This window comes from Giraffa tippelskirchi, chromosome 7 (genome assembly GCF_054371585.1).
Source record: "Giraffa tippelskirchi isolate mGirTip1 chromosome 7, T2T-mGirTip1v1.2.pri, whole genome shotgun sequence".
Lineage (NCBI taxonomy): Eukaryota > Metazoa > Chordata > Mammalia > Artiodactyla > Giraffidae > Giraffa > Giraffa tippelskirchi.
This window is the reverse complement of record NC_137281.1, coordinates 139,268,310-139,284,410: the sequence shown is the minus strand read 5'-3', so window position 1 is coordinate 139,284,410 and position 16,101 is coordinate 139,268,310. Positions and strand designations below refer to the sequence as shown.

The window sequence follows — 16,101 nt, the reverse complement described above, 5'->3', positions numbered from 1 at the left end:
AATCATCTCAATAGATGTAAAAAAAGCTTCTGACAAAATGCAATATCCACATATAATAAAAACTCTCTATAAAGTGAGTATAGAGGCTATGTACCTCAATATAATAAAGATCACATATGACAGACCTACAGTCAACATCATCCTCAATGGTGGAAAGCTGAAAGAACTTCGAAGATCAGAACGAAACAAGGATGTCCACTCTCACCATTTTAATTCAACACAGCATTGAACATCCTAGCTGCGGCAATCAGACAAGAGAAAGAAATAAAAGGGATCCAAACTGGAAAAGAAAAACTGTCACTGTTTGCAAATGATGTGATACTATACGTAGAAAATCCTAAAGATGTCAGCCAAAAAAACCCTACTAGAACTAATAAATGAATTCAGTAAAGTTGCAGGATACAAAGTTAATATATAGAGTCTGTTGTGTTTCTATACACTAACAACAATCAGAAAGAGAAATTAACAAAATAATTCCATTTATAGTTGCATCAAAAAGAATAAAATACCTAGCAATAAACCTAAGGAGGTAAAAGACCTGTCCTTGGAAAACTATAAAACACTGTTGAAAGAAACTGAAGATGAACAAGTAGAAGGATACACCAACTATGTTCATGGATTGGAGAATTAATATTGTTAAAATTACTGTATTACCCAAGGCAATCTATAGATTTCATGTAATCTCTATCAAAATAACAATGGCATTTTTCACAGAACTAGAATAAATAATTTTAAAGTTTGTATGAAAACACAAAAGGCCATGAATAGTCAAAACAATCTTGAGAAAGAAGAACAAAGTTGGAGGTATCAAGCACCCTAATTTCAAACCATACTAAAACTACAGCAATCAAAGCTGTATGGTACTGGCACAAAAATAGACCCACAGATCAATGGAACAACACAGGGAGCCCAGAAATAAACCCACACACTTATGGTCAATTAATCTATGACAAAGGAGGCAAGAACATACAATGAAGAAAAGACAGTCTCTTCAAGGAATGGTGTTGGGAAAACTGGACAGTTATTTGCAGAAGAATCAAACTTGTCCAATTCCTTACACCATATACAAAAATAAACTAAAGATGGGTAAAAGCCTAAGTATAAGTCCAGAAACTGTAAAACTCCTAGAAGAAAACATGGATAGTATGCTCTTTTACATCAGTTTTGGCAATTTTTTTGAATATGTCTCCTCAGGCAAGTGAAACAAAAAAGAAAAATAAACAAAGGGGACTATATCAAACTGAAAAGCTTTTGCACAAAGAAGAAAACTATCAACAAAATGAAAAGGCAGACTACTGAATGGGAGAAAATGTTTGTAAAATGATATGACCAAAAAGGGGTTAACAGCCAATATACATAAACAACTCATACAACTGAGAATAAAAAAAAAAACCAAATAACCTGATTTAAAAATGGCAGATGACCTGCATAGACATTTTCCCAAAGAAGACATTTACATGGCCAACAGGCACATGACAAGAAGCTCAGGCTAACTAATCGTCACAGAATTGCAAGTCAAAACCACAATGAGGTATCAACTCACATCTGTCAGAATGGCTATTATAAAAAAGACAATGGTTATCATAAAAAAATAACAAGTGTTGGCAAGAATATGGAGAAAAGGGGGCTCTTCTGCAGTGCTGGGGGGATGTAAATTGGTGTAGCCACTATGGAAGACATCTTGGAGGTTTCTTAAAAAATTAAAAATACAACTAACATGTGATCCACCAATTCCACTTCTGTGTATACTGCCAAAGAAAACAAAACAACTATTTTGAAAAGATATATGTACTGCTATGTTCACTGTAGCACTATCCACAATAGTGAAGATAGGTAAGCAACTGAAGTGTCCACTGATAGATGACTGGATAAATAGGAGAGGTGGTGTGTATACAGTGTGTGTGGAATACTACTCAGCCATAAAAATGAATAAAATCTTGCCACTTGTGACAACATGGATAGACCTAGAGGGGATTATGCTAAAGTGAAATTAGTCAGACAGAGAAAGAAAAATACAGTATGATTTCACTTATATGTGGAATCTATAAAACAAGACAAATGAACAAACACATCAAAACAGAAACAGAGGTACAGATACAGAGAACAAACAGGTGATCGCTAGAGGGGAGGAGATGGGGGAATGAATGAAATAGGTGAGGGGAATTAAGAGGTACAAACTTACAAAATAAATGAGTCACAGGGGTGAAATGTACAGATGGGAATATAGCCAATAATAATGTAATATATTTGTATGGTGACAGATGGTAACTAACATTGTGGTGATCATTTTGTAATGTATAGAAATATTGAGTCACTATGTTGTATACTTTTTCCAGTGGTCATGTATGGATGTGAGAGTTGGACTATAAAGAAAGCTGAGTGCTGAAGAATTGATGCTTTTGAACTGTGGTATTGGAGAAGACTCTTGAGAGTCCATTGGACTGCAAGGAGATCCAACCAGTCCATCCTAAAGGAAATCAGTCCTGAATGTTCATTGGAAGGACTGATGCTGAAACTGAAACTCCAATACTTAGGCCACCTGATGCAAAGAGCTAACTCATTTGAAAAGACCCTGATGCTGGGAAAGATTGAGAGCAGGAGGAGAAGGGGACGACAGAGGATGAGCTGGTTGGATGGCATCACTGACTCAATGGACATGGGTTTGGGTGGACTCAGGGAGTTGGTGATGGACAGGGAGGCCTGGCGTGCTGCGGTTCATGGGGTCGCAAAGAGTTGGACACGACTGAGCGACTGAACTGAACTGAGCTGATGTTGTATACTAGGAACTAACAGAGTGTTGTAGATCAATTACAGTTCAATAAACCAACCAACTAACCCATGGAAAAAGAGATCATACTTGTGATTACCAGAGGCAGGTGGTAGGGGGATAGAGGGATTGGATAAGGCAGTGGAAAGGTACCAACTTCCAGTTAAAAGATAAATAAGTACTAGGGATATAATGTTCAACATGATTAATTAACATTGCTGTATGTTATATATGCAAGTTGTTAGGAGAGTAAATCCTTAGACCTCTCATCACAAGAAAAAAATGTTTTCATTTTGTATCTACACAAGATGATGGTCACTAAATTTATTGTGGCAATCATTTCATGGTGTATGTAAGTCAAAAGATTCTTTAAAAAATTTTTTATTGGAGTAGATTTTCAATGTTGTGGTAGTTTCAGTGGTACAATAAAATGACTCAGTTATATAACTCATAAATCCACTCTATTTTAGATTCTTTTCCCATAAAGATTATTACAGAGTTTTGAGTAGACTTCCTTGTGCTATACAGTAGGTCCTTATTAGGTAACTATTTTATATAGTAGCCTAATAGATCAATTCCAATCTCCCAATTTATCCCTCCTCCCCTTTTCCCCTTATACCTAAAAGCTTGTTTTCTACATTTGTGACTCTATTTCTCTTTTGTAAGTAAATTCACCATTTTTTTAGATTCCATATATAAGCAATATCACACGATATCTGTCTTTCCCTATCTGACTTACTTCACTCAGCGTGACAGTTTCTAGGTTTATCCATGGTGCTGCAAATGGCATTATTGCATTCTTTTTTATGGCTGAGTAATATTCCATTATATATATGTATGTGTGTGTGTGTGTGTGTATCCCACATCTTCTTTACCCATTCCTCTGTTGATGGACATGTCGGCTGCTTCTAGGTCCTGGATTCTGTGAATAGTGCTGTGATGAACATGTAGCACTCTTTACAACAGTGCATGTATCACCTCATACTGGGCAGAATGGCATCATCAAAAAATCTACTAACAATAAATGCTGGAGAGGGTGCGGAGAAAAGGGAACCCTCTTACGCTGTTGGTGGGAATGCAAACTGGTAAATCATTATGGAGAACAGTATGGAGGTTTCTTATAAAACTAAATATAGACCTATCATAAGTCAAATGATTATACTGTATGCCTTAAAATTATACAGTGCTGTATGTCAGTTATAGCTCAATAAAACTGGAAAAAATTGCATTTGTCTTAACTCACTATAATCCTGATTCTAGCACAGATTTTTTTTTTTTGCTTTACCATGTAGTCTACTGCAAAGTCAAAACAAAGACAGAACCTTTACTCAAGATTAGATTTTATGGATTTCAGACAGACTATTCAGAATGCAAATGCAGTTTTATTTTAAAATATTTAATATAAACACACAGATGGACAACAACTGCTAATTAGCTTCTTGTTTCATCTGTTATACCAACTGTGAGCTGTATCATTTTAAGATGAGTGAAGATGACAGTGGGAGGGTGAGAAAAAACTCTAGGATTTGGAGACGAAAGAATAATGGCTGTTGATCTTACCAAGATTACAAAAAAGATAGTTAAAGATAAACTAATCATATACTAATTTCTTCAGAAGTCAAGGAAGGATAAATTCCCGAATTATAAATATTTCCTGGGTGTCTATTTCAGGTACAAGATCAAACTGTATATTTATATAGTCATCATTTAGTTTTCCTTCATTTCCACTGGGTTTTTAAGTACTATGGAATCATATAAAAACAGAACAAAGTATGGTCACCACCTTTATGTTTACAAATCAGTGCAGAAAACATATGAAAAAATTTAGAAAGATGAATAAAAGGAGCAATTAAATTAACATTGATTGAATTTAAATACATAATTAAAATGAAAATACACATGAAAAGAAATGTTACAAATGTTGAGTATAAGAGAATGGTCAGAATTGGCCTGGAATAATTAGGAAAGGCTTTCTGGACATATTACTTTTTATGAGGGCCAGGTCATGTGAGAAAAAATTTCTAAAATTACAGTAGTACCTAGAGGTAATTCTTGGAAGAAACGGTCATGTCAACCGTAAGAGCAACTCTTAAGGATTAGAGAAAAGGCAAATGCAGTAGCCATGAGAAAGTCTGTCATTAAGAGTACGAAGACTCTTTTGTCAATACCATAACGTTTGTTACAATAAAAAATATTTTCGGTTAGCCAATAGAAAATAAATGATCAGAAAATAAATCTATTATGTTGACTTAAAATTAAAACTTTGTATTTTGAACAGAAAAGGGTATTTATTCCATAAGGGAAGCTGGTAGTTTATAAAGAGGCTATGAACCAATTAAATCCAGATCTAAATTCTGTCTGATAATATGAGATTTCTAGTTTTACAAATTAAGCACTAGGAAGCTAGGATATGTTTGGTTCACAAATTGGAGGATGTTAAGGCACTGGGCTTTGCTCAAATAATCACTGTACTGTTAAGTCTAGCTTGTTAATTCCTGCTAAATGTGCCAGTTTTAAAAGAATCCAATTTGCTATCTTACTGGCTTGTTCCTCTTGTTTCATGCTTCAATGTGAGGAGGCAGCTTCACAAATTGGCAGCAGTAGGATCAGGAAATTTAAATTCAAAACATCAATTTATGACAGAAGCCCAGCATGATTTGAATGGGGTAGGCTTATGGGATGGCAATTTTCCAGAAGGGGGAATTCTTTTCTTAATTAAGGGAATTTCCCAGCCCTCCAGCCCGTGAAAGGCTAGAACAGAAAGCACAAGTCAGCAGTTTGAAAGCTACGTTTACCAAGCTGTTTCAAAACTGATGTAGAAATATAAACAGCTCAGTAGTTAAACTTAGTTTTACGAATGATATAAATTCAATCAATGCTGAACTTCATTAAAAAAATTTTCCCCAAGTGGATTTTGTGTATTTGAACCATGATCACTGCTTGTTATATTTAAGAGGTAAATGTGTAAGATCACCCAAAGCCAGTGGGATAACTCTCCAACTTTTAACATTAGAAGCTTCCTAAATCTATTTGGAGTTCTGCTTCCCCATCCTACTCCATATTCTTCAGAAAAATAAAATGAATCATCCTAGGTACAAAGCTTTTCATTGTGCTTTTTTTTTTTTGGCAATGTGCCTCAGTTACTAATTTAATTTTGTTGTCAGAGCCATATTTTCTGATCTGCTCCCACAGCTAAGGTTTTTGTACCCACTTTGAGGGAACCCTGTAAGATTTTTCTGGACAGTTGCCCAGTTGGAAGTTTCTAGGTACCATGGAAAAGGAGGGTGGTGTAGGAAAAGAAGGCAGGGTTGTATAATCTAGAGGAGGTATTCCTACTAAGAGCTGTAAACAGGTTTTTGTACCCACTTTGAGGGAACCCTGTAAGATTTTTCTGGACAGTTGCCCAGTTGGAAGTTTCTAGGTACCGTGGAAAAGGAGGGTGGTGTAGGAAAAGAAGGCAGGGTTGTACAATCTAGAGGAGGTATTCCTACTAAGAGCTGTAAACACAGGATTACCAAGACAAATCTTGTCCTGGCTTTTATGGAGCTTATTAGTGTGATGGGAAAGAAAACAACTCTGGCTCAATAGGAACAAACCCCTTCCCCACCCTGTTGAGGTCACAGCAAGACACCGAGGGAAAAGAGGAAAAGGTAAAAATAGAGAAGCATTCAAGAATTAAAGACAAGATGAAGAGTGATACTGGGAAAGATCAATGAAACTAACAGCTGTTTCTTTGAAAATATAAACAAAATGGGTAAACCTTTAGCCAACTCATCAGGAAAAAAGAGAGAGGACCCAAATAAATAAAATGTACTTCTTGCCATGCCTACAGTATCTTGCTGTGCTAGGCTTCTGATGTGGTCCTGTTCAGAATTTGCTCCTCTAAGTCAGAGAACTTTGTTTTAAGTGGTTAGTTCCTGTTTTTTTTAGGACAGCGGACTTACCCACATGTTGGATATCTGATTTGAACTAATAAATATTAATATGTAAACAACTCATCCTCAGGTAGAATACTTTAAAACACAAATGAAACTCTAAATATTAGATTATCAGGAAGTATAGCAAAGTAAACAGAACAGACACATGGAGCCAATGACTTGGGCTCCCCTAAGCAGCCTGGATCTTGACAGTCAGGGAATAAGGAAATTAACTGTCTCTTGACAGTTTTTGCTATTCATGGCTTTCTGCTTTTCACTTCTCTAAAAGCTATTTCTCCTTCCCTTCTCTTAAAGTACTGACAGAGGTACTTAGATGGTGAGTAGGGGAAAGGTTAGAATAGGCCATCTGTGAATCTGGGTCATTTGTAAATTGAATTAATGCAGGTCTGAATAAGAAATTATTATACATTCACATTGCATGCACACTCTTTTCTCTTTCCCATACTCCTTTTCTCTCCAGTCTCTCTCACTCCCAAAGATACTATGAACCTGGTAAAACAAATTACCTAAAGGCAATAAATGCGGCAAAAATGGTTCCAGTAATTGTGGGGGGAAAGATAAAAGAAGAGATTATAATAAGAAAGGGTAAGACTCTGAACAACTTATTTAATTTTTCTGAGCTTCAACAGTATTGGGTTGGCCAAAAGTTTCATTTGTCTCATGGGTTTTTCCATAACATGTTGTGGAAAAACCCAAAAGAACTTTTTGGCTAACCCAATATTATCTACAAAATGAGGATAAAAGACACTTATCTGGATCGTTGTTCTATGAGGCCTAAATAAGATAAGTGAAAAACGTGCAGTATAGTGTTATATATAGAGGAGGTAGTAAGTAAAGATTCGTGTCTCTTTCCAGGTAAAGACTGACAAGTTTGGAGTGAGGAGGCTGGAGGTAATGGATACGGATTAGCTGGGGAGGAAAGAGAGGAGTGAAATAGAATTGAAATCTTCTTTGTAATTCTTACTAATAACTATCTTATTCATCTCTGTAGTACCAAGTGAAGTGAAAGTTGTTCAGTCATGTCTGACTCTTTGTGACCACATGGACTGTAGCCCACCAGGCTCCTCTGTCCGTGGGATTCTCCAGGCAAGAATACTGGAGTGGGTTGCCATTTCCTTCTCCAGGGGATGTTCCCAACCCAGGGATTGAACCTGCATCTCCTGCATTGCAGGCGGTCCCCTGCATTGCAAACGGATTCTTTACAGGAGACACCAAGGAAGCCCTGATACATGATTAAATATACTACATCCTTATTACTTCTTATGATCCATGGACCAGTGGCTTGATATCTTAGGAGCTTGTTAGAAATGCAAAATCTTGGCCCACTCCAGTTTTGCTGTATCAGAATCAGCATTTTTAATAAGCTCTCCAGATGATTTGCATAGATTCACAATCAGTACTTCCGAACTGAACAAGAAATAAACTGTATTGTTCTTATTTCTAATAGTCTCCAACTTTAGTCCATGTGATAACACCTGGTCAAATTATCTTTCCAAAATAATGATTTATTATGTCAATTCTGCTTTTAAAAAAGCTGTACATTTAAGCAACTTGAGTAGTCTTGCCTGGGTTGCAAATCCTTTCAAAGTTTGGCCACAAATTTCTATCATATTTACATGTATCCTTCTTCCTAAACCTCTTATTTTAAACAGTCTGGCCTGACCTAAGTTGTTCATTTCTACTTCTCTATTTTTGTTCATTCCCTGTTTCCTACTTGGTTAACACCTTCTTTCTAACTATACAAATCCTATTCATTCCTTCTGCTCTAGCTAAAAATGCACCTTTTTAAAACTCTCGCAGACTATTCCAGCCTATATAATGCTTATCTTTTGACATATTTATATTTATTCTCTTGTGTTCATAGTGATAGTTAATTTCAAGAAATTTAGATTTCATTTCCACCTCTGCCACTCACTTGTATAATGCTGGGAAAGTTCAATTAACATCTCTGGGTTTAAAAATTCATCTTTTTCATACATGTGGCCAATAGGAACATGAGAAGATGCTCAACATCACTAATTCATCAGTGTCACAGTGAAATGTCACTTCACACTTGTCACAATGGCTATTATTAAAAAGACCACAAATAACGAATGTTTAAGCCTTTGACTGTGTGGATCACAATAAACTGTGGAAAGTTCTGAAAGAGATGGGAATACAAGACCACCTGACCTTTCTCTTGAGAAATCTGTATGCAGGTCAGGAAGCAACAGTTAGAACTGGATATGGAACAACAGACTGGTTCCAAATAGGAAAAGGAGTACGTCAAGGCTGTATATTGTCACCCTGCTTATTTAACTTATATGCAGAGTACATCATGAGAAACGCTGGGATGGAAGAAGCACAAGCTGGAATCAAGATTGCCGGGAGAAATATCAATAACCTCAGATATGCGGATGACACCACCCTTATGGCAGAAAGTGAAGAAGAACTAAAGAGCCTCTTGATGAAAGTGAGAGAGGAGAGTGAAAAAGTTGGCTTAAAGCTCAACATTCAGAAAACTAAGATCATGGCATCTGGTCTCATCACTTCATGGGAAATGGGTGGGCAAACAGTGGAAACGGTGTCAGACTTTATTTTTTTGGCCTCCAAAATCACTGCAGATGGTGACTGCAGTCATGAAATTAAAAGACGCTTGCTCCTTGGAAGGAAAGTTATGACCAACTTAGACAGCATATTAAAAAGCAGAGACATTACTTTGCCAACAAAGGTCCATCTAGTCAAGGCTATGGTTTTTCCAGTAGTCATGTATGGATGTGAGAGTTGGACGGTGAAGAAAGCTGAGCCCTGAAGAACTGATGCTTTTGAACTTTAGTGTTGGAGAAGACTCTTGAGAGTCCCTTGGACTGCAAGGAAATCCAACCAGTCCATCCTAAAGGAAATCAGTCCTGGGTGTTCATTAGAAGGACTGATGTTGAAGCTGAAACTCCAATACTTTGGCCACCTCATGTGAAGAGTTGACACAGTGGAAAAGATCCTGATGCTGGGAAGGATAGGGGGCAGGAGGAAAAGGGGACAACAGAGGATGAGATGGTTGGATGGCATCACCGACTCGATGGACATGAGTTTGGGTAAACTCCGGGAATTGGTGATGGACAGGGAGGCCTGACATGCTGCGATTCATGGGGTCGCAAAGAGTCGGACACGACTGAGCAACTGAACTGAACTGAACTGATTCTTCAATTTTAACATTTATTGTTAAAGTTATGGAAGGTGATAAGAATAAGAGCTGAGAAATCTAACCATGTAGAATTTAAACCCAGACTGAAACCTTTTGAAAGTGATAAGAGTAGTACTCTTACTCTCTACTCTTATCTGCCTAGCTTAGTAAGGAGGGTTCTGTGCTTGCTGACATTTTGAGTTATTTCTCTCCCTGCTTTAAAAATAGGGTAGTTTCTCTCAAGATCCTGTTTATTTCCCTGGCGAGTTTCACAGAAAGGCTTCTTTATAACAACCTTTGTTTCATAAGCAAATGTCTTACACAGGAAAGAGAAGAATGAAGAGGGAGGCAACCTTCACAGAATATCAACAGGGTACAGATTAAATGTATCTTGTTTCCTCTGCTAAATTCCCAGCAAAGATTTCCATCTGAACAGTTATAAATTTTTTCCTCCCACATTCCACCTCTGCATTTTAAACCATTTACTCTGGGTTTTTTCAATATAGCACTCTAAGACTGAGAAAGTTTAGATTTGCATCAATTGTACTTTAAAAAATTGTTCTCAGTTTTATGTAAAGTATTGAATCAAGAAAAGAATATACTGAAGATTTGCATATTCTCAGAATTGCCTATGTCTTGCTTACAGTTTTGTTGTTCTTTACATGCTATTTTCAAGGTACATTAATTATTGGGAAATGTCTATAACAAGTCAACAATTAGCCCCAGATAATCAAATATTAGCTTATCAACACAGTAACCTTTTAATGGTGTTTTGGGTTTCGTAGTAAGACAATGCAGCATGTAGTATATTTATCAAGTTACTTCCTTTTTAATATAAAAGTACAACATTAGGAGGAGAGAATGAACAGAATTATAGTCTAGAACAGCATAAGGTACAAATGATACACACAAACAAAAAGTACCTTTTACCTTATGATAGTTCTTAGAGCTCATGAAGGCACTTGGTGGAAGGGCCAGAGCCAGCAGTGGGTAGGAAACAAACTCAAAATCTGGTGAATGTGTTCTTTAGAACTTCAAGCCTGCTCTGTGCTGTTGGAACTCTTTGATTCATCCTATTTCTTTTCAGCAATTAATTTTTGTCATCTTTAAAGGTGTATCTGCATCAGGATAATTTTTATATGCCTGAAGTTTATATGACCGTCTCTGAGAAATGTACGTCAGGACTTGCTCATTTAGGCTGGCAGCAGAGAGGCAGAAGGAAGTATAAAGGAAGGGATGTATGTACATTTATATTTTGATGATAACCATCCATGTGTGTGCATCTCTTGACTGTACAATAGGAATACATTGTTAAGTATTCAAAGGAAATATATTCTTTAATAGTTTAGATCGGATAATGATGAATCCTCTTAGAAGTATTATACTTGATGTACGCTGTTGCTTTATGTTTCACTTTTAATTGAACATTAAGGAATGTAGTATTTTAATCATAACTCTGCCAATATCTTTATCTAGAGGACTGTTGCCATTTTTGTCTTTTCTGAAATTTTTGTCACCAAGAAAGGCAGGATTATATATTTTTTTCCTTCCAGATTGAGTTGGTGCAGTGTATTCTTGGTTATCAAAATACTCAGCTTTGGGACTTTAAAACAGCAAACATTCATGATGTGTGAAACAGCATGATACATGACTCTATGATCATACTTACATAAAAATGGATGCTTAGTTGTGCCATGCACAAATTAACCTAGAAGGATCATCAAATGGTAAACTGCCTGTGATTACGAATGACTTTGCTTTTTGTGTTTTTTGGTTTCCTATTATGCACATGTTAACTTTTAAGAAATAAATATTATCTTAAAAATCTTGAAAAAAAAAAGTTACTGGTCAGGTCCAAATTTAACCCACTCCTTGTTTTTTCAGTGGGCTTCTTTCTTTCCCTTCCCAGGGCTAGGGAGTCCGAGTCAAGTTAATACTAGGTGACCTGTAGTACTGACTTTACCAGCATGGGCTCTAAGTTGGCTGTTTACTTACCTATGGACTTTTCTAGCACTAAACTTTCAGGTATTTATAAATGGTGAATTAAAAAAAAATAATGTTTGAAAATATGTCTAACAGCCTCTACTCCAGTGTTCTCAGAGAAAGAAAAAATCAAGAGGTAAGAAGAGAACTTTAAAAGGTGAGATTAACATTAAAAACTATTACCTTTCAGGTTACTGGCAAGATGCTGTGTTTCAGGTCTGGACTACACCGTGTCCGGTTTGAGCCTAAACTGGGGTTTAAAGGTGTCTGAACATACCTTGTGGAATGGTAGGGCAGAGCCTCTTCAAAAGCATATTTGAGCCCTGGGAAAGCACTCATTGTTAGAGAGGAAAGAGCAAGGCATAATGAGCTTTTCTTAGTGACAAGGTGGTGATAAGACAGGAAGAGGCAGTTATGGGTGACAGATACATCAGGGTATCCATCACTCAGATCTGTCTCCTATCTTTGTCTCCAGCAGGCTGATATTTGAGGGTTATTAAGGGCACAGGCACACCTCTTGTGAACTGGAAACAGTGCCTGGTAAAAGGTGGCTTAGCAGCATGTTGCATGGAAGGGGTTGCTCAGGAAGAGCAGACTTGTTTTTGATCACAAGTGAGATGCAGTTGGAGATTTAGAGAAATACTTGGGGAATTTAGCAGACAGCTGAGCTAACTGAGGAAATGGGGGTAATGTGCTCTTGGAGATGGGCAATTATAGTAAATGTGCCTCCCTTTGTACTTACAGGTGGGTGAAGCCTGGAGAAACTCAAGTTATATAAGAATACATAAATCAATACAAAAGTCATAGAAAATAATTGTACTTAAACTTCAAAGCATCAGTTAGTGCTAATTTTGACATTTCCCTCTTACTCATTTCACCTGTATCTTATCTTTCTTGAAACTAGTAAAAGTGTGAATAGGAATAACACCCATAGCAGAGCAACATATTTCTCTGGTTGTAAAAGGCTTTCCAGAAAAATGTCTACACTAAAGGAAATAGACACCTTCACAAATCTTTGGCTTTTGAAAAATGAGATAAGTGGAAATTATGGTATTAAATCCCTTTTTTTTTTTAGCAACAATCTCACCTAGTTAGTATCCCCCAAATTTGTATCTGAACCATAACAACCTCAAAATAAAATCCAATACTTACTTGTCTCCCACAATTCCCAAGTTGATTGTGGGGTAACCATGTTCCTGAATTGTTGCTAAGAGGGTTGAACGATTGCTGTCTCGAATCTTTCCTGGTAAGAGGTCATCTTCAGGATTTAGCAACTACAAAGCCAAAAAAACCACCACAAATTATTTTCTTAGGATTATACTGCCTATTGTTAATGGAAAAAAAAATAGATCTAATAAACAGAGTTTAGCATATCTAGCACCTACAACATTATCTGGCAAGAGAAAGATAAATGCTCAAAGGATCTTTGTTAAATAGTGAAAGCCAGGAGAATGAGAAAACATTTCTCCAGAATTAAAAAAATGCAGAAATTTAAGTGACTAAAGTAGGCCAAATATCACACCAGCTTTGGTTATAATTTGACAAAATAGTGCTCTGGAGATAGTGGCCTTCCCACTGGCTGTTTACTGGGTCAAACTGAAAACAAAAACAGAACACACACGACAACAAACTTTGTTTTCTCTTTCACTATTATTTTCTAACTTGTCTTTCACTGAGAATACTTAAGGTAGAGACTCTGACATGATATTCTCAAGTCTGAAGAGACTGATATTTTATCTTTTCTTTCAAGCTTTTGGATATCTTTTTTGAAGCAGGATCAGTAATACCAAAAAGTTAAACTTATTTGAAGGAGAAGGAGCCAGATATTTTGTCTCTATTAGCAAACTTAAACAAGTAATACTTAACTGCACACACTCACAATTCCATGACTTTGAACAGAATCACCCTTTAGAGATTTAATACCTGTAATTATATGTCAATAAAGAAAATTTTAAGAAGTTTCTTTTATGTTAGGAAGTCCTAGTGAGGCAGTGTGGCATAGTAGCAAGAGGCTAGCTTATTCAGATGAGGTTCAAATTCAAGTGGCCCAAATATGTTATGCCATAATATTCCCATTTATAATACACAGCAATAATAACTACCTTGAAAGGCAGCTGTTAGGATTGAGATAATGAACACTGAGTTAATATAGATAAATACAAAATAAATGCAATTCTCTGTCCTTTCTTTATTATATATAATATTGAAAAAGCACCTAATTCCAATTGTCCTTAATATTGTTACTTCTACATGCTAGTATAGATGGAATCAGTGGATAATGTGAACATAGATTTACATTAGATTATAAAATACTGAAGAGTATCATTGAAAAAGCAAGAGAGTTCCAGAAAAACATCTATTTCTGCTTTATTGACTATGCCAAAACCTTTGACTGTGTGATCACCATAAACTGTGGAAAATTCTGAAAGAGATGGGAATACCAGACCATCTGACCTGTCTCTTGAGAAACCTGTATGCAGGTCAGGAAGCAACAGTTAGAACTGGACATGGAACAACAGACTGGTTCCAAATAGGAAAAGGAGTACGTCAAGGCTGTAATATTGTCACCCTGCTTATTTAACTTCTATGCAGAGTACATCATGAGAAACGCTGGGCTGGAAGAAACACAAGCTGGAATCAAGATTGCCGGGAGAAATATCAATAACCTCAGATATGCAGATGACACCACCCTTATGACAGAAAGTGAAGAAGAACTAAAGAGCTTCTTGAGGAAAGTGAAAGAGGAGAGTGAAAAAGTTGGCTTAAAGCTCAACGTTCAGAAAACTAAGACCATGGCATCTGGTCCCATCATTTCATGGGAAATAGATCAGGAAACAGTGGAAACGGTGTCAGACTTTATTTTTTTGGGCTCCAAAATCACTGCTGATGGTGATTGCAGCCATGAAATTAAAAGGCGCTTACTCCTTGGAAGGAAGGTTATGACCAACCTAGATAGCATATTTAAAGCAGAGACATTACTTTGCCAACAAAGGTCCATCTAGTCAAGGCTATGGTTTTTCCAGTGGTCATGTATGGATGTGAGAGTTGGACTGTGAAGAAAGCTGAGCACCACAGAATTGATGCTTTTGAACTGTGGTGTTTGAGAAGACTCTTGAGAGTCCCTTAGACTGCAAGGAGATCCAACCAGTCCATCCTAAGGGAGATCAGTCCTGGGTGTTCATTGGAAGGACTGATGTTGAAGCTGAAACTCCAATACTTTGGCCACCTCATGCGAAGAGTTGATTCAGTGGAAAAGACCCTAATGCTGGGAAGGATTCGGGGCAGGAGGAGAAGGGGACAACAGAGGATGAGATGGTTGGATGGCATCACCCACTCGATGGACGTGGGTTTGGGTAAGCTCCGGGAGTTGGTGATGGACAGGGAGGCCTGGCGTGCTGCGAATCATGGGGTCGCAAAGAGTCAGACACGACTGAGTGACTGAACTGAACTGAACTGAAGAGTAGGAGGTCCTTAACACATGCACACATACACAACATGCAACTTCATACAATTTTAAGATGTACTTTTGTTGCAGGAAGGGGGACTCTGCAACTGGGCTCTTGTCTAACACTTGGAAAGGAATTGTCCGAGGAGACACATATGCCGACAAAGCAAGAGATTTTATTGGGAAAGGGCACCTGGGTGGAGAGCAGGAGTGTAAGGGAACCCAGGAGGCTTGCAGTGGTTTTATGGTGATGGGATTAGTTTCTGGGTTGTCTTTAGCCAATCATTCTGACTCAGAGTCCTTCCTGGTGGTGCACGCCTTGTTCAGCCAAGATGGATGCCACACTTTGATTTCAGAAAATTAGAAAATGAAAAAAAAGTACATCTTTGAAGTGAGAAAACCTGGAATATTAACTTAGGAGGCTGAAGGCAAGCCTGCATATTTCAGACACTTAGGCTGTTAATATGGCTAATACCTAGGGCTTTCTATATCAGTACTGCCAAACAGTAACCTCAAGCCCCTTCAGTCTTTCCTTCTGACTCATTAGTGATACCATGTGGCTAGACTTTTGGCTTTATGATGGAAGAGTAGTAGCTTTTCAACCAACTGTCCCCTTAAAATATCTGGAGAAAAACTTTGATATTCTTATTCACTGTCACCTGGAAGACTTCCCTTCAAATCATGTACGAATCTACCTTAATCAGATGCCACGTGACACTGCAACCCACTCATACCCTTTGTTACTGGCAGAGCTGGGAAAATTGCTATTGCAGTACTAATATAGGTTGCTTTTCTGATCTTAATTAAC

At 37.2% G+C, this 16,101-nt stretch overlaps 1 protein-coding gene across 19 annotated transcripts in view; it reads right to left on the bottom strand.

Annotated features, from left to right (window-relative positions):
• GPHN (gephyrin) overlaps positions 1-16,101 on the bottom strand; it is a 525,210-nt gene that overhangs the window by 32,931 nt on the left and 476,178 nt on the right. For all 19 annotated transcript variants that reach the window (XM_081513386.1, XM_081513387.1, XM_081513388.1 and 16 more), the window contains one exon: positions 13,001-13,122. In XM_081513386.1, the coding sequence (XP_081369512.1) occupies positions 13,001-13,122 (122 nt within the window). The remainder of the gene's footprint in view (positions 1-13,000; positions 13,123-16,101) is intronic.